The sequence below is a fragment of the Haliotis cracherodii genome, unplaced genomic scaffold, assembly GCF_022045235.1.
Source record: "Haliotis cracherodii isolate W230 unplaced genomic scaffold, xgHalCrac1.p SCAF_7, whole genome shotgun sequence".
NCBI classification, from domain to species: domain Eukaryota; kingdom Metazoa; phylum Mollusca; class Gastropoda; order Lepetellida; family Haliotidae; genus Haliotis; species Haliotis cracherodii.
This window is the reverse complement of record NW_027266330.1, coordinates 33,922,475-33,945,165: the sequence shown is the minus strand read 5'-3', so window position 1 is coordinate 33,945,165 and position 22,691 is coordinate 33,922,475. Positions and strand designations below refer to the sequence as shown.

At 41.4% G+C, this 22,691-nt stretch overlaps 1 protein-coding gene across 2 annotated transcripts; it reads right to left on the bottom strand.

The window, feature by feature from the left end:
- Positions 1 to 1,752: 1,752 nt before the first annotated feature.
- LOC139447981 (sulfotransferase 1E1-like) lies at positions 1,753 to 20,452 on the bottom strand. 2 transcript variants are annotated; one of them, XM_071229481.1, is made up of 7 exons: positions 20,366 to 20,452; positions 7,435 to 7,613; positions 6,667 to 6,823; positions 6,190 to 6,374; positions 5,453 to 5,544; positions 2,706 to 2,886; positions 1,753 to 2,066 (listed from the first exon to the last, which is right to left on the bottom strand). In XM_071229481.1, exons 2-7 carry the CDS (start codon positions 7,595 to 7,597, stop codon positions 1,969 to 1,971), a joined length of 876 nt encoding a protein of 291 aa, XP_071085582.1. In that variant the 5' UTR covers positions 7,598 to 7,613; positions 20,366 to 20,452; the 3' UTR covers positions 1,753 to 1,968. The 2 variants fall into 2 exon arrangements, with proteins under 2 accessions (XP_071085582.1, XP_071085583.1); XM_071229482.1 differs by lacking the exon at positions 20,366 to 20,452 and adding an exon at positions 14,249 to 14,305.
- Between the last annotated feature and the right edge of the window lie 2,239 nt (positions 20,453 to 22,691).

The window sequence follows — 22,691 nt, the reverse complement described above, 5'->3', positions numbered from 1 at the left end:
TGTGAAGAATATGCCTTAGTCTGATGTTTCTGTGGACATCTTTACAATTTTGCGAACACCTGGTGTGATCAATGATTTTTCAGAGATAAGACACCCCACGTTGTCTTTTACGCCCAGTGAAATCTGCTTCTGTAGATAATCAATACTGATTTAGTTTCTGGTTTGGACATTTCTTATTTGTTTTTTTCACTGGGCTGTCGGCAATATTCAAGATATGTGACCGCAGCCTGTAAACCGAGTCGGACCAAACAAACCAGTGGTTGACATAATGTACCCCTCCTTACGCACTCGGCAACTAAGTTTACATGAAGTTCGGGTAAATAAAACTTCACTGATAGAAGTGTCACGATATCTCAAAATATTTTCGGGTGGTTATCGATATGTTCTGAGCCTCACGTAGAAAGACTTGACCTAAAGATAGTAAAAATAATTATTTTTCAACAAAATCCCCTTCCACTTTTGACAGACTTTTGCCAACGATGCTGGATATTATCCCAGTGTCGTATCAGTTCTCTTGGCTGTCCCGTATGTTCTCGTGCGAATTCCAGCAGGAACACACATTTCGCCTGGCGTCTCTTAAACCTCGAGGGATGAGGGGTAGCCTAGTAGTTAAGGCATTCACTCGTCACGTCCAAGACCCGGGTTCTATTCCCCAGTCTATTTCTGGTGTATTCCGACGTGATATAGCTGGAATATTGGCATAAGACCATGTGCACTCACTGTCAAACAAAATCGCGAAAAGGTGCTGATACTTTCATCTATTGGGATCGATGACATGCATCAACCAAGTCAGCGAGCCTGACCACCCGATCCCGTAAGTCGCCTTTTACGACAAACAGAGTCACCTTTTACGGCAAGCATGGGTTGCTGAAGACCTATTCTACCCCGGAATCTTCGCGAGTCTTCATCTACGTAAATGATACTTACATGATACTTAAATCTATGATGAAACTTAAATGATGTCAGTATGTTGTTAAAATACGGAAAAGTCCAATGAAAGTAAGCAACCAACATGCTCTCAAACATGTTATTAAATTTACAGAAATTAAGTTATCACCTTTATTTAGAATATTAATGTTTGCATAATCCAAACAGGGTCGCAAATTCACAAGACAAAACCACTGACTTAGTAACGATACGTACGGTTATAATATAACGTTCGGAGATGAAAGTTTCCTCTACGTACATGAAAGTATTATCTACCCAGATGATATATTCTTATTAGACTGTGGCACTGATATGGTTCCATAGTGTTACCGCTTGTTGTTTGTTGGTTGATTTCACACTATACAAGGTTCTTGTACGTACAGATTTCTTGGTTGACATATTGTTTCAATTTCGGAATCGACAGGTAACATGGGGCACGAAATACTGGAATAGGGCACCAAATGCAGGAATGGGGCACGAAGCACTGACGCATGCTCGCCCTTTTACAGCCTTTTCCATCTTAGTCAGAAAGGGGTAGGACCCGTGAAGATCCGGGGTGGAATGGTCTTCAGCAACCCATGCTTGCCGTAAAAGGCGACTATGTTTGTCGTAAAAGGTGACTAACGGGATCGGGTGGTCAGGCTCGCTGACTTGGTTGATGATGTCATCGTATCCCAATTTCGTGGATCGATGCTCATGATGACAGTCACTGAATTGTCTGGTCCAGACTCGATTATTTACAGACCGCCGTCATATAGCTGGAATATTGCTGAGTGCGGCGTTAAACAACAAACAAACAAACAGATTTGGGTAGATACCATCATTTATATTTCACATTATAGCCACCTGGTGTTCTCTATCAGTACCAGGTGCGTAAGTAAGGAAATTCCCTTTGAGAAATTAACAATTTTAAGTTTACTCCTTAAATTGTTTATTGACTACACATCTCAAACGTCCGAAATTACTCGACAATAATTCTTCATGAGACACGATACAACATTAACACTTGGTTCAGATGTGCATCTGTTTGATAGGGTAGTTTCAGTAAGGAAACTTTTCATTGAATGTTTCTTCATATAACCGATCAAAACGTTCGCTCTGTGCCACAGTGAACCAATTCTTCCATTCGCCGGACTGACCTGTAAAACATAGATAGTATACAGACATGATGTTAAAAATTCATTATTAAATCGCTTATACATGTACAAGGTGAAAGATTTATCGTAACTACAGAAACAGTTAACGTCATGCATTTAGAAGATACATAGGAATCCATATGAATTAAGGAGTGTATATATTTTATTATGGTGCCCATACTATAAGGCTAGTTCAAAGGTACCCATCATAAATCCTTCTGTATCTTCAGGGGCGGTCGGGTAGCCTAGAGGTTATAGCGTTCGCTCGTCACGCCGAAAACCCGAGTTCGACCCGGTACAATGTGTGAAGCCCATTGTTGGTGTCCCCCGCCGTGATATTGCTGGAATATTGCTAAAAGCGGCGTAAAAACATACTCACTCACTCTGTATCTTGAGCGCAATATCGTGCAATTTAAAGAGCAATGTATTGGTCTCGTTTGATTCCAATATGTTCGTACTGGTATTTTTATGTCTTTATATTGTTCATATTCATTTAATTTTCTTTGATTAGGTAATCATTAGCCTCAAATGATCCATACAAAATGTGCATTGTTGGCCTTTTGCATCGAAGTATACGGAGCGAGTTTATATGTGCTCATGATCAGAATAAAATATTTTATTTGAACATGCGTATTGAAGTACCCTTTCTAAAGTATCCACTTGATCCTTGTTGCCAGTTATTGTGATAGGTCTGGTCTTTAAGCTTTTCATTGGCATGTTTGAGATTTTCAAAACCGCATGCCTCGGCAATTTCACGGTACATTTCCTCCGACAGGGGGCGCTCAAGGTATTCTGCTATTCGTTTGACTATTGACACACTGTCCTGAAAAATATAATTTGATCAGATACACAGCAAGGCTTCGCAAAACCCATAAAAGCATCTACGATACAACTCTATAACTATGTAGGACCCATATTAGTATTAGTGTTATTATTATTATTATTATCATTATTATTATTATTATTATTATTATTATTATTATTATTAACATATTAAAATTTTTAAAAATGCAACAAAGAGGGTTTTGGTGATGGCACAGTCAGGCTGGTTAGGCTCATCATCAGCTCAGGGCCCTTGCTCCCTCTACACGCAGCCCAGACAGCGAATGGGACTTCTCCCAGGAAGCGCTGCCAAGTCAAATCCACCCAGAACATTTCGGAGAATGTAAAGACTCCCCAACACTGCAGCCTTCTGCATTACCCAGATTGCCAGAAGGGCTGTATTCCTGGTAGCAAACCCGAGTACTCTCCCAGTGTCAGTCAACAGATTGGCAGGTACCAAACCTAAGGCACCGAGAACAATGGGGAGTCGGACAACTTTGTACTTTGGATGCAAGCGTGGCATTTCGAAAGCGAGGTCCGTATATTTGAGCATCTTTTTCCTGAATCTTGTCAATCACATTTCTGTCAAAAGGGACAGAGTTTTTAACAATATAAATTATTTCATTGGATTTATCAAAAAGGACAAGATCCGGTTTGTTGGCCTGAATACGTCGGAGGCTGTATTCGGGCCTATTCCAAAGAATTTTGTATTTATCATTTTCCATGACGCCCTCTACATATTCTGGCTCGTACCATGGATGGACCTCTGTGTCAAAACCACAAGCATGGCGAAGACGATAATATGATCGAGCCACTCCATCATATCGCTTTAGATACTGTGTTTGTGCCAAAGCTGGGCATCTACTGTCATAATCTACATTTCATATGTATATTATGATTCAAAATCACACATTGACGGTTTCGAGTGGGAAGCGATTTATCCTGAGCAGCAAACAGAAAGGCCAGTCGACTTCATCGAAACGAAGGACTCGATGCAGTGGTCGTTCAGATAGCCTCTTTTTGAAAAACTGGCGTCTGGGCCGATTTGATTTGGCACTTCGCTTGACTGACAATCATTTCTGTACCGTCCAGTAGTAGAGGACCATCGACAAAATGAACATTGACATTGAGATTATGTCCCACCAACTTGGCTCATTTAAGAAAACTGTGGAATGCCTTGTTTTCATCACGTTTTCAAAACCCTGGATTTCTTGTTTCGTTCAATCAGCAACAACAAAGGGAGTTTGTCCTTAATCGGCCTCCCTAAATACCTACAGGCCTGACCTTCCATTTAGTGAGTTGGGTTTAACGCCGCTTTTAACACTATTCCAGTCATATCACGGCGTGTCAGCTTAATGTGGGAGGAAAGCCCGAAGTGATGCAGGTCTCAGACGTTTACCACTTCGGTGAAACCCACGAGCACGGGTATGGTGCTGACAAACCTAGAAACATAATCGGGGCGAACCGTGATTCGAACCCACAATCATAGGTTTCTGGCGTGCCCAAGGGACGCAACTCTGCACAGCGAATCGCGACGCCTTAGACGACTGGGCCCCCCGTGTCCCCCCTGACCTTCCACAAGATGGTCAATAACGCCTCCTCAAAGTACTCTGACTGATCCATCTCTTTTTCTACCTTGCCACATTTCAGGTGAACAATGTTGCATTTGTCGAGTCCAAAGGATATGCCAATATCATAAGAAAAGGACTCGACAAGGAGAATTTGTTTTCTAAGTGTGGATCTTCCGTTGGCAATAAGTTCAAGGTCATCCGTGTAAAGGGGGCGAGTAAGGGTGTCAAACTAGATCACGTGACACATCATCGTGGTTATATAATTTAAAGATGCATTGATATGACAGCTTTAACAAAACATCAAATAGTCAATTCACTGATTTATCAACCTGGACACATTCTTCTCCGTTCTGTTCGAGCTCTTAACTTATCATTGGTGGGTTTGTTTGTTTGTTGTTTAACGCCGCACTTAGCAATATTCCAGCTATATGAGGGGCGGTCGGGTAGCCTAGTGGTTAAAGCGTTCGCTCGTCACGCCGAAGACCCGGGTTCGATTCCCGACATGGGTACAATATGTGAAGCCCATTTCTGGTGGCCCCCGCCGTGATATTGCTGGAATATTGCTAAAAGCGGCGTAAAACCATACTCATTCACTCACTCACTCCAGCTATATGACGGCGGTCTGTAAATAATCGAGCCTGGACCAGACAATCCAGTGACTGACATCATGAGCATCGATTTTGATACGATGACATGCATCAACCAAGTCGGTGAGCCTAACCACCCGATCCCGTTAGCCGTCTCTTTCGACAAGTCGTCTTTTGCGGCAAATATTGGTTGCTGAAGGCTTATTCTAACACGGATCTTCGCGGGTAGTTTGCTCTCGGTAACATTGGAAGGCAAAATGGTGTGCTCGTTGTCGCAATGTAATGTGTAGTATTGTGTTTCTTTGTAGCACTGTAAGTTGTATTGTGGTGGGTTCCATGTAGCAATGTAGGGTACAATACGGTGAGTTTACTGTGGCACGGTGCAGTGTACACCTTTCAATATACTTACCTTCTTCAATTCCTCAAACTGAACACGGCAGACATCAATATCTGTTACATTTTTCCACTGACGATCGTGTTCAAGAATGGACCCAAAAGGCGCTAAAAAAGGAAGTGTATGTTCACAATTGTGTGACAATGTTTTCGTTGAAGTTTATTTATGTTAGACGTTGTACTTGTCACAGCAGCAGCAGCAGCAGCAGTAGTAGTAGTAGTAGTAGTAGTAGTAGTAGTAGTAGTAGTAGTAGCAGCAGCTGTGGTAGTAGTAGTTGCTCGCAGAGTAATCTCTGGTTATACAAATATAAATAAATCGAAACATAAATAATATTTCCAAAATAATATCGTCAAAAGGGTGAAAACAAGTTCAAAAGGAAACCCGTTGGTATCTATATTTATGAGGAGATGAGAAAATAATCTAAACAAATAATCATGATGTAAAAGTCACGTCTCTACTCAGTTGTCTGAAACTAAAAAAAAACGCACAGCTGCCCTTAAAAAAACAGCTATTGCTTCATTATTGTCGTCTCTAGCGTCAATTTCAGCAACAAAACATGTAGAAAGTATTTTAGCAACATAACTTGGTCTGCAAGTGACATTTCTTGACATACTCCTTCTGCAAACACACAGAGTATGTGTAATGTGTCAGCATGACCTTTTTACATGTATTCGAAAGCAAATATTAAACGTTATCAAAATGATGAAGACTGATGTAGAAAAAGCGTTAATCATAATCATAATCATACCAACCACATCCGTCTTGGTATAGAGTGACAAATTCGTCCCAGGATCCGGTGAAGGTATGTTTCCCTGCCGGGTTGTCCTTCCATACCTGCTTGCTGGCCTGAGAGAAGGTCGACACGGCAGCGTCCTTCGGGTTTCTATTGACGTAAATCACCTTGCTCTTCTTTTGCCATACGTCCCTTGGCAATTGTCTGGAAAACAAGTAATGATTTGGATTTATATATGTATATATATTGCCCATCCTATGGTAGGTCTTGAGTAATCTTACTCCTTTCTTACTCATTCTGATCCAGAGTAGAGATTATTGTTCCGTATGAATACTGCGTCTAGAATAGATGACGTATGTGCAAGAAGTTACGTTCTCGATAAATGCGTCTCACGCGAGCACGCACGCACGCACGTACTCACTCACTCACTCACTCAGATATGCTCGCACCCGCGTAATGCATGACTATATCGTAAGTATAATCAGGCTGTTACTACCCAGGACGACGTTGAGTGTGGATTATCCTGGGGGACGGGAGGGCATCTATCTCCTGCTCTGTTCGGCAATCCAACCAGGAAATGTTCTGCCAGTGTTTAGCGTACGTTGGTTTGCCTGCCACGATCATGTGAACGATCTCCCAAACCCAATGAGTACCTTCAAAAGGATTATTGAAATTTTGTTTAAACAAATATGCCCCAGGAACAGGAACTCATTTTACGAAAATATGAAAACATTTCACCTCCCGTTGCTAGTTCATGTTGTCCATGTGCATATATTATAATCAATAACTCAGTTCAGTGGGCATATACACTTTAATGAAAGGCATGGCATGGCGATACACAAACACACTACAGCAAGTACAGAAAGTACATACAAACGATAAGTAAGTGAGGTCCGTACACACAAATACCTTTTAGCCGTAGTGTATGTCTGATAGAACAGCAGAGCCATTTCAGGGCTACAGTACCTCGGGTAGGTTCAAAACGGAGATAATTGGCACGCCTCCCACAGCCGAAAGCTATGAACACAGGGCGTTTGGAAAGTGGTCAAATGTAACAAATGTTATATTTGGGATAACACTTTCTTAGGAAAGTACAGATTCTCGTACTTTTTCGGGTTAAGTCTCGAACCCATACTACCAGAGTGAGGCACCTAGTCGCCAGCACACAAAGTCAGCGATCTAACCCACTCGGCCACCAAGGTACTAGTAGTTGTAATGCATTCATATTGAAGTTGAAGACACCAATAACTTCTCTGGATCTCACCTGACTTTGGGAATGTACAGATGTAGATGTCGTCATCACGGACGTGACGAGACCTCATCGTCTTCATCTTGTCCAACAACAAGGCAGCCTCCACAGCACCATCAATCATCACCAGGTCTATGCTCCAGCCAGACGCCATTGCTCTCTCTGCAGGAGTTGCCATCACGAACACACAGTATCTACCAAAACAAAATATCCATGATGTTTATACTCCTTAAGGATGCTGCTTCTTTAGGCACCAACCGTTTTGGGGGAAAGCATTATGTACCTTCAACATTGCTGGCAATACATCTTTAAACAACAATTATCTCAACATGACATGTCTACAGAACATTGTTAATCATTCTTGTCGATACTGATGCTACAACTAAATATGTTGGCATTATCCTAATAGTGTTACGTCATACAGTTTCTATTCTTTATATCACGATATATATGCATAACACACTACATGCACATGGAGTAAGTGGACATTTGATAGTCAAATGAATTTTAAATATGTGTGTGAATAATTAAATGCTTGTTTTTAACTTTGGTGTGATGCTACTATTAACAGACATTATTGAAGGCTCTGTCCAGGAGGTTAAATTACCGTAAAAATATTGCCCCCTGTGTGACACGTAATCCTATCATAATCAATGTAACCATCATCAACCAGTGTTTTTAAGCCAACTCATTGATGAGTACTTTTTTATATTGGCTAGCATTGTCCACAACCACCAGTGGCTAAAGTGATGACGTAAATCCGTCTAGGGTATCATGCAGGAAGCAGAGGTACTGTAAGTCCCGAGGATCCCCAGCGAGGTGGCCTAGCTTTGGTTACTGGTGGCCTAAAGCCCGTGTTTTAAAACTGTATATATAATATTGTTATGCTCAAATATGTTTCATGAATTGTTTCTAAATATAGTATGCTCAAATATGTTTTACAACGGTTTTTTAAACAAAACCTTGCATTAATGACTAAATTTTAAATATATTTACTTGGTCTCGTCACTAGATGGCTGCGATAGTGCCGATGCGACGCTAAATTTTAACTCACTCACTCACTTAATAGTCAAATCATTGAAAGCAACTACATTGGTGACTGGTAATTCTTTGGAGTCCATATAGCAGAATCTGGTTTCTACTTTGCTCTGTATTTCGTTCCTTTGTACAATCGCAGTCTACAAGATTGGCGTACGTCTTACTCGTTACATTTACAAAGATCAGCAGGAAGGGAGCACAATTTGTGCCCATGTTTATGCCTTCTTCTTGCTGGAAATTCCTATTCTCAAATTTCACATAGCTGTTATCAGCGAGGAATACCTACATTGTTATCTCAGTAACTTGTTCTGACTCTTTGAAGATAGATTTGATCGCTTTGTGAAACGGGTCCATGGAGAATACCCGCGATGTAAAATTGATGTATAATTTTACATAACTTGTGACAAGGTCATCTTTCCGAGGCAAGAGCGTTAACTGACTTTATAATTCCAGTTTCCACCCATGCCGAACTAGGCTGGAATTCCTGGGCTCGATCGTAGCGTCACCACTGGCTTTTACGAGTTATGTCCATTCTATGCCTCTCCCATATGGACCAATCAGATTCCACCTCTCGTATCACATGCATTTGCTTCAGACACAATGGTTGCGCCCAGTCAAGATGATGTGATCGACCATCAAGATCTATTTTGTGATAAAACGGTTCTTACTTCGCGAGAGCATCAGATCACTCGAGCACCTTGATTAAATACATGAAAAGATTTGGAAAATATCTATTGACAACGAGTTGGCAATGCACATGTTTTGCGAATCCTGCAATCGATCGAATTCTGCATGACAGTTTACGAACCGAATTTCGATTTCGGTGCGCGATTTGATTGGATGGTGCATAGACTAGTTAGTCCAGCCAAAATCTAACTCCATAATCCCAGCCCGGTTCGGCAAAGGTTGAAACTGGACTTATATAGTCAGTTAACTCTCTTGGCTCGGGAATATGGACAAGGTAGGCTACCGTTGTGTTAAATGCCTTCGCTCATTAGGCTGAAGACCCAGGTTCGATTCCCTTCCGGGTACAATGTGTGAAGCACATTTGTAGATGTTGTGATATTGATAATGCTGGAATTCTGCTTAAGGCGGCGTAAAATCCATCACTTAGTCACTTTAGCCAAGGCCAGGCACTCGGTAACCTTCCATAGGGCAATAAACACACATAACCCTTTATCTTTATCTTCTTAACATATTTCTCTTACTGTAATGTATACATGTATGTACAGGGGCCAATGTACAGGATACATTATCTTTTCCCGGGTACGTAATATACCAATGTGGAAGGCATAAGACATAATCTCATGATAATAAATAAAACATTCCTCATAATCAAAGATTATGTCCTTTTTGAATAATTCTATGCATAAAATCAGAACTTCCTTTTTCCCTCATATATACATTTTATATTGGCCTTTGACAACACACACACCCCATCTATTGTATTTTACATCCTACGTTCCACACATTAAAACAGCACCTAGTGTTACAGGATCCATTATCAGTTTACAAAATGTGTTTTCCTTGGAAGAAAAAAATCACTAACTTTTTTCCACTTGAATCCTTATCACATGGGGCTCTATTTATTGTATTCACGTATAATGGACATTCAGTCCCTTAACAGGATGTAAACATCATACATGCATATTTTGAAACATTAAAGTGAGAATCTCGTGTATTTCTAAACCAAAGTGTACGCTGTCGTGTCATATCGACCAAAAGATATAAACATAAAACGTCAAGGCCATAAAATAAGCAGTTTCGATTTTCCGACGTAACAGATTCCACTGTGTGATATGGGCAAAACAGCTGTGGAAATGGATCACTGATAATCAGTCATGACGCCAGGCGTTCATATCAAGGGTAAGAATGTCTTGCACACACCATTCACACAATTTGCATAACTTGCAATGTACATGTAATGTATTTGTTGCCAACCATGCACAACAGAGTGCTCCTGTCATACAAATGGCTGTCGCTTCCCTGAACAAAATGGAGTTCTTTGTTTGATAGGCATTTAGAAGTTGGAGTACTAAGTAAGGATAGGATTTATGGAGTTGTGGCCGGTTGATGTAATGTTAATCTATTACAACTGCTGCCACTCCTGTTAAAGGTGACATTTTGGGACGGTTGGGTAGCCTTGTGGTTAAAGCGTTCACTCGTCACGCCGAAGACCCGGGTTCGATTCCCGACATCTCTAACCCCCCCCCCCCCCCCCCCCCCCCCCCTACCCCACCCCTCGCGTGATATTGCTGGAATATTGCTAAACGCGGCGTAAAACAACCAAACTCACTCACTCACCCAAGGTGGCATTGCGTTCCACCAGAAACCTTGTGATAGAGAATGGTTTATCTTGCCAAAGAGGTCAGTCGTGATTGACACACGGTCAAATATTTCGCCATCTGTCTCCTTCCCCTTAAGAATCAGAATCCAAGTCTTGATAACGGTCGACGAAATATCGAAGCTTGAACATAAACTATTAACTGCTTCTCGACGATAGTAAACCACCAAAAGTAGTTTCATACTATTATAGTGATAAAAGATACATGATTTCAAAGATTTCACTGCCCTACATTATTGCCCTAATATGTGTTGTAAGCATGAACTAAACCAAGTATCTCCTGGGTATTTCGTGATTCGTTCTTATTTAATATCTCAGTCTTCAAGAGATCAGATTGAGTGAGTGAGTCAGTATGATTTTACGCCGCTTTTAGCAATATTCCAGCAATAGCACGGCGGGGGACACCAGAAATGGGCTTCACACATTGTACCCCTGTCGGGAATCGAACCCGGGTCTTCGGCGTGACGAGCGAACGCTTTAACCACGAGGCTACCCGACCGCCCCAGATCTGATTTAGAGTTGAATTCAAGCACAAATGACTAAATATTGTTTTTTTCTCCCATTTTGACTGTTTCAACTCCAGCTTACCCTTGGACCTGGGGTGATAGGTAGTGGGGTTACGCCGCACTCAGCAATATTCCAGCTTTATGACAGCGGTCTGTAAATAATCGAGTCTGAACCAGACAATCCAGTGATTGATATCATGAGCATCGATCCACCCATTGGCATCGATGACATGCATCAACCAAGTCAGCGAGCATGACCATCCGATCCGATTAGTTGCCTCTTACGACAAGCAAAGTCGTCATTTGCGGTAAGCATGGGTTGCTGAAGACCTATTCTACCCCGGATCTTCACGGGTCTTAACCAGAAGTAAATATAGCATGTTCTTCACTTCATACCAGGGACCCAAAACAATTATTCGATCGGCCTATCTGACTGCACTGCAATAGTGTATATAGATTAGGTAACCCGCATTATATTCCTGTCCGTTAGAGGCTGCTATGGCTGACGAGGTAGGCAGACTCGTCACGGTGTATGTGTCAGCGTGGAAGGTTGATGTGAATGGCACTGATCCGATTATTTACAGGTTATTTTGATATCATTCACGCACGCACTCTCGCAGTATAAATGCATCTATATAATTCGTGTCGACAATTATTTTGAAATCTAAATTGATTTTCTTATATTCTATGACATGTATCCTTTCGCAATAACATTGCCAGTATTGACATACATTTAACCAGAGCAACAACTGCCTGTTGACATGATAGAATCAAACTGTTGCAGAACAAGGGGACGTCGATCCATCGTAACTCGTCTATTGACACATATTTAGCTCAACTTTGCTTCACTTCACATGCATGTTGTTTTCTTATTTGACACCATTAAAATTTCTGTTTATACAAGCGGGGAATAGTTTCCGTGCTTCACTATCATGGGAAATAACAAATAAACGCAAACAAAGAAGAACCAGAGGTGAACCAGAGGGCATGATTATCTTGTCGACCTGACGTTACTCGTGGACGTACAGTGGTCGGTCTGTGGTGTCTGTTGGTTCTGACCCTACCATGATCGTGTGGTCTTATGATGAACACCAAAATTTGAATTGACTCGGTCCCACATGCTTTCTGAATGTACGAATTTCTTTCCTAAAGAATTGAAAAGTAATAACCGGGATATAGACATGCAATGTCTATGCTCATTGAAAATCAAAACAAAGCCATTGTACCTGTGCTTATCGTACATGATTCTGAAATATCCATGACAATTGTTATGGTGCACATGATTTTATTCCCGCTATTATATGGCGTCGCATATCGAGTTTAATGTAGCAGAACAGTCGCAAGTGTCGCAGACCTTAGCCTTCAATTATAGCCAACACATATTCAAACGTTTTAATACAGACGGCGATTCTAACGGCTTGGTTATATTTTCAAAACCAACAACAGGAAGCCCGTTTTATTGCATTCATAGTGTGTACAATTAGCAACAACCATTTTGATGATGCCTGAAGTAAACTGAAAGAAATCCTGATTGCATCATGTAGTCAAATGGAATTAACGTAACACCGTATATGCGTCACACAAAAGCGTCTCATGATAATGCAGGAGAAACGCATGAGCTTAGCAGGTCGTGGATTTGACAATTTGGATGACACATCTAGATACAGGGTCTTGGACTATTGGGTTGTCTTTGGCTCCGAAGACATTGATATTGTTCTTTAAAGAACTGACACAAAATGTTGCACGAAAGTACGGCGAATCCAACTGCATATGCCCTGTGGGGAGTTCGGGTTTGGTCGTCAGCAACCCATATCAGACAGGCTCGGTGGCATCGCGTGTACCCCGAAGGCGTGGATTGTTGCTCACATTGTAAAGGACTGCCATGGGCTGTCTGCTGGTCAAATCGCGATTATTGACAGCTGGCCATCGTATGGCATTGCTGCGTTAAAAAACAAACAACAACACAAATACAAACGAAACATTTGGCAGGAAGACTGGTACAGTGCTTGTTGCTTCAGGCTTACATAGGTTGGACACTGGTAGTTCTACTGTTTATCCAGTTAATTTAATTTTATTTTATTTTCGCTGTGTTCATTGTAATTGACCATTGCCACTGACTTTAAAAGTCAAGTTTCCACCCTTGCCGAACTAGGTTGGAATTCCTCGGGTGGTTCGTAGCGCCACCAGTGGCTATTACGAGTTATGTCCCTTCTATGGACAAATCAGATTCCACCTCCCGTGTCACTTGCATTTGCTTCAAACAAAATGGCGGCGCCTAATGGAGACGATCTTATCGATAATCAAGATATATATTGTGATAGAACGAGTTATTACATCGCGAAAGGCATCAAATCACGTGAGCATCTTGATTACAAACATGAAAAGATTTAGAAAATATCGGTTGACAACGAGTTAGCAGTGCACATGCTTTGCAAATCCTGAAATCGACCACAATCTGCTTGACAGTTTACGAACCGGATTTCGATTTCGGTACTCGATTTTGATTGGACTATGCATAGACTTGTTAGGCCAGCCAAAATGTAACTCCATCAGCCTAGTTCGGCAAGGGTGGCAACTTGACTTTTATAGTCAGTTTACTCTCTCGCTTAGGGAAGATGTGTAACGAATAATGCGTCCGGATAAACCATGTCAGTCATTCATATTCACTGGGTCACAACGCAGGTCTCCCGGTAATACCAATTTGTAGACACGCAATATATAGAAAGTGGTGGCAGATCCATCCCTTTCATTAAATAGCAATACGACCATGTTCCGGCCTCCTGTAAATGCCGATGACGTAACCATGACGGTCGTGTTATCTTCATCTTGATGTGAGAGCATATATTCCCATAAAGTAATGTTTACGTTTCTTAGCGTCCCCTGTGCTAATATTTGTCAAAACGTAAATCAATATTAGTTACGAAAACTATATATGTCCTACCTTGAAGATGAAGTCCTCTGGTCAAGTCAGTTGGTGAGTTTATGGAACAGATATGTCACGTACCTTCTACTGTGACGCCAAAATGATTGAGCATTATGCAAACTATGGCAACATGACTCAACATGAACCATCTGCGTAAACAATGAGTCAGCAATTTGGAACTGATTCAGCAGAAATGAGTCTGCAAGGTCTTTGCTCGATTAATACATACAAACATGAAATCCTTTCTTCAACGAGGCAGTAATGTGTGCAAATTAAACAGATTAGATGCAAATATGTCAGCATCTGCCATTTTAATTATGTACTCAAACTTATGTGTGGCTAAACCTACTTTATCGATGTCATCAAGGGACGGATCTTCCATGGACCTGTCCCCATGGTCCTCAGTATGGTGACCTCACCTTAGTTGCTGGTGATATATAGCCCAATTTTATCTATTGTAATGTTATGAATTGTCATATTTTATGGTTATGTACTAGTTTTAAACATATATCTGTGATAATCTAGTTGTTTTACTATCCTTCGTCGACAGAGTTTTATACAGTGTCCATATATGTTATTAAAGTCATATTTTATCTCGTCACGATATGGCTGCAATATTGCCGATGTGACGTTAAATATTAACTCACTCACTCACTCTATGGACCTAAGCAACACACACCCTTGGAAAATGCGGTTAGAACACGTTCTCAGTAACCGATGCTGACTGCATGACCGACTGAATGGGTGGTCAGGATCGTTGCGCATAACATCAATCACTGGCTTGTCTGAACCAGACTTGATTATTTACAAGCGGTCGTTCATAGCTCGGATAAAGCTGACTGCTGACTAATATTACTGTTTGGCGTTCAACAAACAAACAAACATGATAAACAACTGCATGTACTTATCAGTTGCCCTCAACTCTTGCCAATGAAGTTTAAATTGGCAGCTGCACAGTTCCAAAGTGCTTGCCAAAGTGATTCAGTTGTAGTTAAGTCCTTTTTTCAAGGGGTAAAATGGAACGTATAAGTGCACGTGGTTGGTTTGTTGTTTTACGCCGCACGCAGCAATATTCGAGCTATATGACGGCGGTCTGTAAATAAACGAGTCTGGACCATACAATCCAGTGATTAATATCATGAGCATCGATCCACGCAATTTGGATACGATGACATGCATCAACCAAGTCAGTGAGCCTAACCACCCGACCCCGTTAGTCGCCTCTTACGACAAGCATAGTCACCTTTTACGGCAAGCATGAGCTGCTGAAGAACTATTCTAAAGTGTACGTGAGTTGGGTCGAAAGTATAAGTGGGTTGGGTTTAAGGCCGTATTGAACAGGATTCCAGTTATATCAGGTCGTGTAAGCTTGATGTGGGAGAGAAGCCCGAAGTAATACAGATCTTAGACATTTACAATTTTGGTGAAACTTACAAGGTATGGTGCTGACAAACCTAGTAACATCATAAGGGCGGTAAACGTATGAAAATAATTTTGACACAAAATGATAAATTAATAACATCAATTAATGTTATCGTCATTACATACCAGACTTCAAGCCTCAAATAATATCTACATTAACGCCAGAACATTACGTAACGAATATCTGCCGTAACAGATTCAAAGGGGCTTAAAAAGCAAAATAGTGATGAAATGTAAATGAATAAATCATTGAAAATACCAGTCCTGACACCGAGTCCAAAGCAGGTAGCACCCGCCACTCACAGAATTTTCAAACAACATTATATCATCTCATTCAGACTACAATATCTTATCCCTTCATATTTCTGCTATGTTGGTCTAAACCGGCAGTTAGCTAACCTTGGAAAGAGAAATACACCTAGGCTAAGATACAGGGTAAACATGCAGACAAACAAAGGATGAACGACAACGAATGCTTGGAGGGTTCTCATTATGCTATAAGATATGTTTGCAATGAAAACAAATGCTTTGTCAATATTTACATGCCTAGAGTAATGGCTAAAGTCACACAGGCCACTGACATTTCCCTGCACATGTATGGTATTGACAACCTGGGATGAACACCCTACAATCATCGAATCCGACAACTCCCATTCCTTCGCGCTAGGCATGAAGTATAAACAGGACCGGATAATCAACATGTGTACCCTATCCCTGAGTGTCACGCTTCACATGGGCGGGCCCTATATTGGGGATGTTATTAAGGCTTATACAAGCAGGCCCCTTGATTCTGTATTTGATAAATAAAACCGTAGTCCTATAAACAAATCCGTTTTGGTGAAATGATACGTTTTCCGTCCGTCAACTTTATAGTTAGTTCATAAACACATGCTCATGATAGAGTCGGAATCGTTCAATCGACCCTGCTTTATGCAGATATTTCTATTAGATATGGAATGGGTTTTTGCCGTTTATCGTACTTATTTACAGATTTAAAATAAAAAATGCAGCAAAGAGGGTTTGAAGGCTGGTTAGGCTCATCATCAGCTCAGGGTCCTTGCTCCCTCTTCACGCAGCCCAGACAGCAAATGGGACTTCTCCCAGGAAGCGCTGCCTTGTCAAACCCACCCAAAACTTTTCGGAGAATGTGAAGACTCCCCAACACTGCAGCCTTCTGCGTTACCCAGATTGCCAGAAAGGCTGTATTCCGGGTAGCAAACCCGGGTACTCTCCCAATGTCAGTCAACAGATTGGGAGGTACATTGTACCAAACCAAAGGCACCGAAAATAATGGGGAGTCGGACAACTTTGTACTTGGGATGCAAGCGTGACATTTCGAAAGCGAGGTCCGCATATTTGCCATGTTTTTTCTCAATCTTACCAATCACATTAGTGTTAGAAAGGTGTTATTTCAATAAAAGCGACAAACAGATTTCTTCTTTCATTAGAAATCGTTACGAAAAGCAGTCCGTTTTACGAATCCGACTACAATGTATATCATAAGCATGTGTTCCAATTTAGAATATGGAATCCCCAAACTCACCACTGTTGTCAAATCTGACATAAAATCTGTCCTCTCCACGATATTGCCTTGCAACAAACCAAAACTCCATTATAACCTTTATAAATCCAAAGAATGAAGTCAGCCATTAACAGAGACGAGTCAGCACCCTACCTTCATTGTATTTAATTGCCTCTCTATCGATACTCAAGTTCAATGTACGTATGAATATATTAGGTCCCACGATCAGTGACAGCAATCACCACAGTTCCAACTGACACTTGTTTGTAGACAGTGGAGTAACAACCATGCAGGAAAAGGACAGCTGCCGTTGGCTAAACGACAATTGCCAACACATAATGTTTCAAGGCAAATATTATGTTGTAAAATATGACCGCTTCTTTCGGAAATCCATCGATACGCCAGCAAGAGTAAGTGGCTTTTATCAAAGGGAAGCTACTCCAGTTTATGTGACGTTTCTGTCTGGCCTGTCGTAATATTCCGGCTCCATCCAACTATTCTAAATTCGCTGCTAGTCCCAAAGTCGCAGATGTCTTTAACCACTTATATGTGAACTGATCTGTCTGAGTGGGGTCTCCGTGTAAAACTGCAACATGGTATCTCAGTGGGCTAGCACTATGACACCGAGGTAGTTCAGGTGAGTGAGTGAGTGAGTGATTTTGGTTTTACGCCGTTTTTTAGCAATATTCCAACAATATCATTGCGGGTGACACCAGAAATGGGCTTCACACATTGTGCCCAGGTTATCAATGACATTTCACAGTATTGGTTCTCAATAAACTTTCTTTTACATTCTATAAACGTGAAAACATATTGTTGTCAATTTTTAATAAATCAACACAAATAATTTCATTGACTGGTTATTTAATCATTCCGGGAATCGAACCCGGGTCTTCGGCGTGACGAGCGAACGCTTTAACAACTAGGCTACCCGACTGCCCCCTGGTCCTTCAGGACTAATACCAGCAGCCTCACACGTGCATGCACGTCGCTATAAACTTCGCATAAACATTAACGAGAGGTTACAGGAAACATATTAAAAAATATTATTTCAAAACGCTAACGCCAGAAATAAAACCAGCGTCGATCATGCGCCGAAACAGATTCCATTGGGAGTGAACGGCAAAGTTAGCAATGAACATTATATCCATAGATCACTTAACATCGGTGATGACAGCACGTGTTCGAGAAAAGGACAAGCATACCCTGTCCTTCACCATTGTCATGCTATAGCCCATGCCAATGTTCCTGAGCAAGTTTACTCTGTTATTACGCCTACCTAGGTACCCTGAAATTGGGTTTAACGTAGCGTATGCACGCGTGTGTGTGTGTGGCTGCTTGTACTAGTCTGGACTGATGCCGATTTATAGTGCTAGCTCACTGAGATACCATGTCGCAGTTTAACATGAATACCCACTCACACACAGTATACTGACTCCGAGCCGACCAGTCCTTGTTTTAGCCCCTTAATGCCGAGCGCCAGATCTAGACAGGGTAAAAGCCCTCAAAAGTTGTATGCCAACCGGATACGGCAACGAGAGTAAACTATCAAGTAATGTTAAGTAACCATAACCTGTTACAACTGGGAACCTTACACTACATTTAAAAACTTTCGCTCACTATAGTATTGTTATAGACACTAAGGGCTGAAATCGTTATTTCTTCTTCTGTATTCGACATTATTCAACAATTCTGTTTATTCATTAATGTAAATTTATGTAAACTGTACTCAGACATCATAAGTAACACATTCAGCATCCGTGCATCTACCTTGTCAACACTGGCACCTGATAGGGTGACCCGTGAAGATCCGGGTCAGAATAGGCCTTCAGCAACACGTTTGCCTTAAAAGGCGACTATGCATTCCGTTTTATTGTCAGCCTTTTCAAATTGTTATCATGAACGTACATTTTACGTTAGTCTTTTTGTAAAATGCTCGTTTTAATCACGGCAAGGAGTTGGTAAGGATAAGAAGAACGGTTGCGACCCAACGAAACACGAAATCCATGGGATTGGTGAAGAAACAGATGCACGTAAATGACTAGCTAACATATACACATATGTAGTAATGACAATTCAGACGGTGAGCACACAGATTACCGCAGATGGTTGAGGAAATACATGTTTAACGCGTTCAAGTTTATTGCACTTGTAAAGCAACGTGTGTGTGTGTGTGTGTATATATATATTTGTGATTGTCTGTGTGTGTTTGTGTGTGTGTGTGTGTGTGTGTGTGTGTGTGTGTGTGTGTGTGTGTGTGTGTGTGTGTGTGTGTGTGTGTCCGGACTAATGTTTAGTTTATAGCGACATACCACTGAAATGACATTCTGAAGCTTAACATGAACACCCCACCCAGACACAGTATGCTGAATTTCAATGCAGCCAAATATTCGAATCGACCGACCTTGTTTTAACCCCTTCATGATGAGCGCAAGGCAAGGTAACAACAAGTACAATATTTTACCGTCTTTTGGTATGTCGCGGCCGGGATTCAAACCCCGACCTTCGGCTCTCCGGGCAGACGCTCTACTACAAGTCGACGGTCATGTATACATATTGAATGTAGAATCAAACATCACATTTATGCTCTGATATAAAATTTAATGAAACACTGTTTAAAGCAGCGTACACCCAACTCCCTCACTTAAACATCACATTTACCGTATTTAGTGAAATAAAATGGAGCCAAAGGTGATGTATATCTGGTTAGAAATTAAACAACCACGCAAATATTACGAACAATTAATACGATTATTACGACCTGGAATGATGTGTGTAACGTGACATGGAAAAATGTGTACTGTATCCTGCAACAAAGTGTATAATGTGAATGCCCACAACCCTACCCTAATGGTACAATTCAATGATCAAGACTGTACGTCACTGTGAACCTAGCAGTGTAGATTTGTGATGCCTGCAGGTACATCGATAATAAATGAACATCCTACTCTGCTAAATCACTTTGCCAAATGAACAATTGTTTGAATCACTGCTAGGCCAGGAAAATAGACGCTAGGTACTTCAATAGCACAACGTTAGACTACATAGAGAACAATACCGGCGTCATTCCAAGGCTAACCGACTAGACGTACACACTTTCGCTAGCCAGTCAATGTTACTACATTACAATACTCAATGCAAAGTAATGATTTAGGCTAGCCTGCTATTAATCAATCGCACACTGTACTTACCCCTTGAGAAGCTATCAAAGGGAATCCCCCAATGCAGTTAGAGAAGTCGGTTTTAGGTCAATGTGTCATCTCGCATATGCTGGGGTCGAAATCCTGGCCTGTTTGTCACAGGTACATGAAGCGCAGCTTTGTCGGTCACCAGATTTCTTATCTAAATATAGGCCTGTCTTTATATCAAGTACGTTACATAGCTGAAATGTATTCGACAGCCTCATAGTTATTCATTCGAGTGAGTGAGTTGGGTTTAATGCCGCTTTTAACAGTATTCCAGTTATATCACGGATTGTCAGCTTAATGTGGGAGGAAAGCCCGAAGTGATGCAGGTCTCAGACGTTTATCACTTCGGTGAAACAAACGAGCACGGGCATGTTGCTGACAAACCTAGAAACATAATCGGGGCGAACTGGGATTCGAACCCACAATCATAGGTTTCTGGCATGCCCAAGGGACGCAACTCTGCACAGCGAATCGCGGCACCTTGGACGACTGGGCCACCCGTGCCCCGTATACATTCGAAATCAAGCAATACTTATTGTATGTACATTGTAATTCATCTGAAGAATCGTTGTTTAGAGAACAGCAGCATGGGGGGGGGGGGGGGGGGGGGGGGGGGGGTGTTCAAGATTTGATCATGTGATAAAGAAGGCTAAATTTCCAGACAAAGTAAACAAACAAGAAATGGTTATTCGATTGTGATATACTCGTATTTGACATGATAGGTATCTCAGTTATGCTCTGTACCTTAAGTTTGCAGTATTTCGGCGACTATCTTCAGCCCAGTAACGTTTCGATAACGTGTGGTTTTTGGGGGGATCAAATCCCATTTCCGAATGCATGCTTTCTCATGCCGTCAGTTTATTACATTCATTGGAATCATTATACGAATATACTGTAGACTCCATGTTAAGTTGACAGAACGATGAGGGGGTGGTCGGGTAGCCTAGTGGTTAAAGCGTTCGCTCGTCACGGCGAAGTTCGGGTTCGATTCCCGACATGGGTATAATGTGTGAAGCCCATTTCTGGTGTTTTTGCTGGAATATTGCTAAAAGCAGCGTAAAACCATACTCACACACTCACAGAATGATAAGAGCAAATGTCTGTGATGAATCAAGGCAGATAATGCAGCCTTTATGCTGTAAACGTCATGTAGTGGGAAGATACAGATTCTTATTCAGTGTGTTCCGAACTAACGTCAGATACTCGACATCAGGAGACCGTTCGAGGTATAGACTAAATTGAGCCAAGACTAAATTGTGCCAACGATTTAGGCTTTTGGTGTGGTGCTATCAGATTTTTGTACTAATATGACTGTGCCGTCGATTGCACTTATTTAATTGAGGGGGGCACGAATGGCCATGTCGTCTAAGGCGCCGCGATTCGCTGTGCAGAGTTGCGTCCCTTGGGCACGCCAACAACCTATGGTTGTGGGTTCGAATCCCGCGTCGCCCCGATTATGTTTCTAAGTTTGTCGGCACCATACCCGTGCTCGTGTGTTTCACCTAAGTGGTAAAAGTCTGAGACCTGCATCACTTGGGTCTTTCCTCCCACATTAAGCTGACACGCCGCGATATTACTGGAATACTGTTGAAAGAGGCGTTAAACCCCACTCACTCACTCACTTAATTGAGGGGCATTTTGGCTTGAAACTGGTGTTACCCAAAGGCAGTAAATATAACGTTGTCCTTTTCAAATTGTTATTTGTTGTTTATTTGTCATGATACTCCTAACTGGATTGCTTAAGCAGGATGGAGAAGGGCGATATTTTCTTGATTTCAAGAGAATTGAAACTACTAAGGGTTGGTAGCTCACGGAGTGGATTGAGAAAAAACCGCGGGTATTTTATACACCAATAGTGACACTGGACTCTCTCCACATGCAGCGTTTCACTCTAAATATACCACGAATGGATAATTATACACACTGGAATTCAACCTATAGATAACCAATAACCAACCAAATTCAACATTGATATCTGATGTTGATTCAACGTTGACATTTCAACTTTCAAATCTAACCAGAAATGTCATTTCAACGTAAACCGCGACGTTGTTCCAACATTGAGTTCGTTATAACCGTAGTGTACTGTACATATGGATTCAACATTGATTCAACATTGTCCTGACCGCGGGGTAGTAAGTTTCAATAGTTTCAAATATACCTAAATGTTTCAAATACCAGTACTTAAGGTCATGTATCGAACGGAAAGCATAATGAGTTTCTACACTCGAATTTGTAAAGGTCGCCATGATGTGTCATTTATATAATCTGAAGAAGGAGGTAAGATAAAGTAATTTATCAAGACCACGTGAACCAACACGATGTCAAC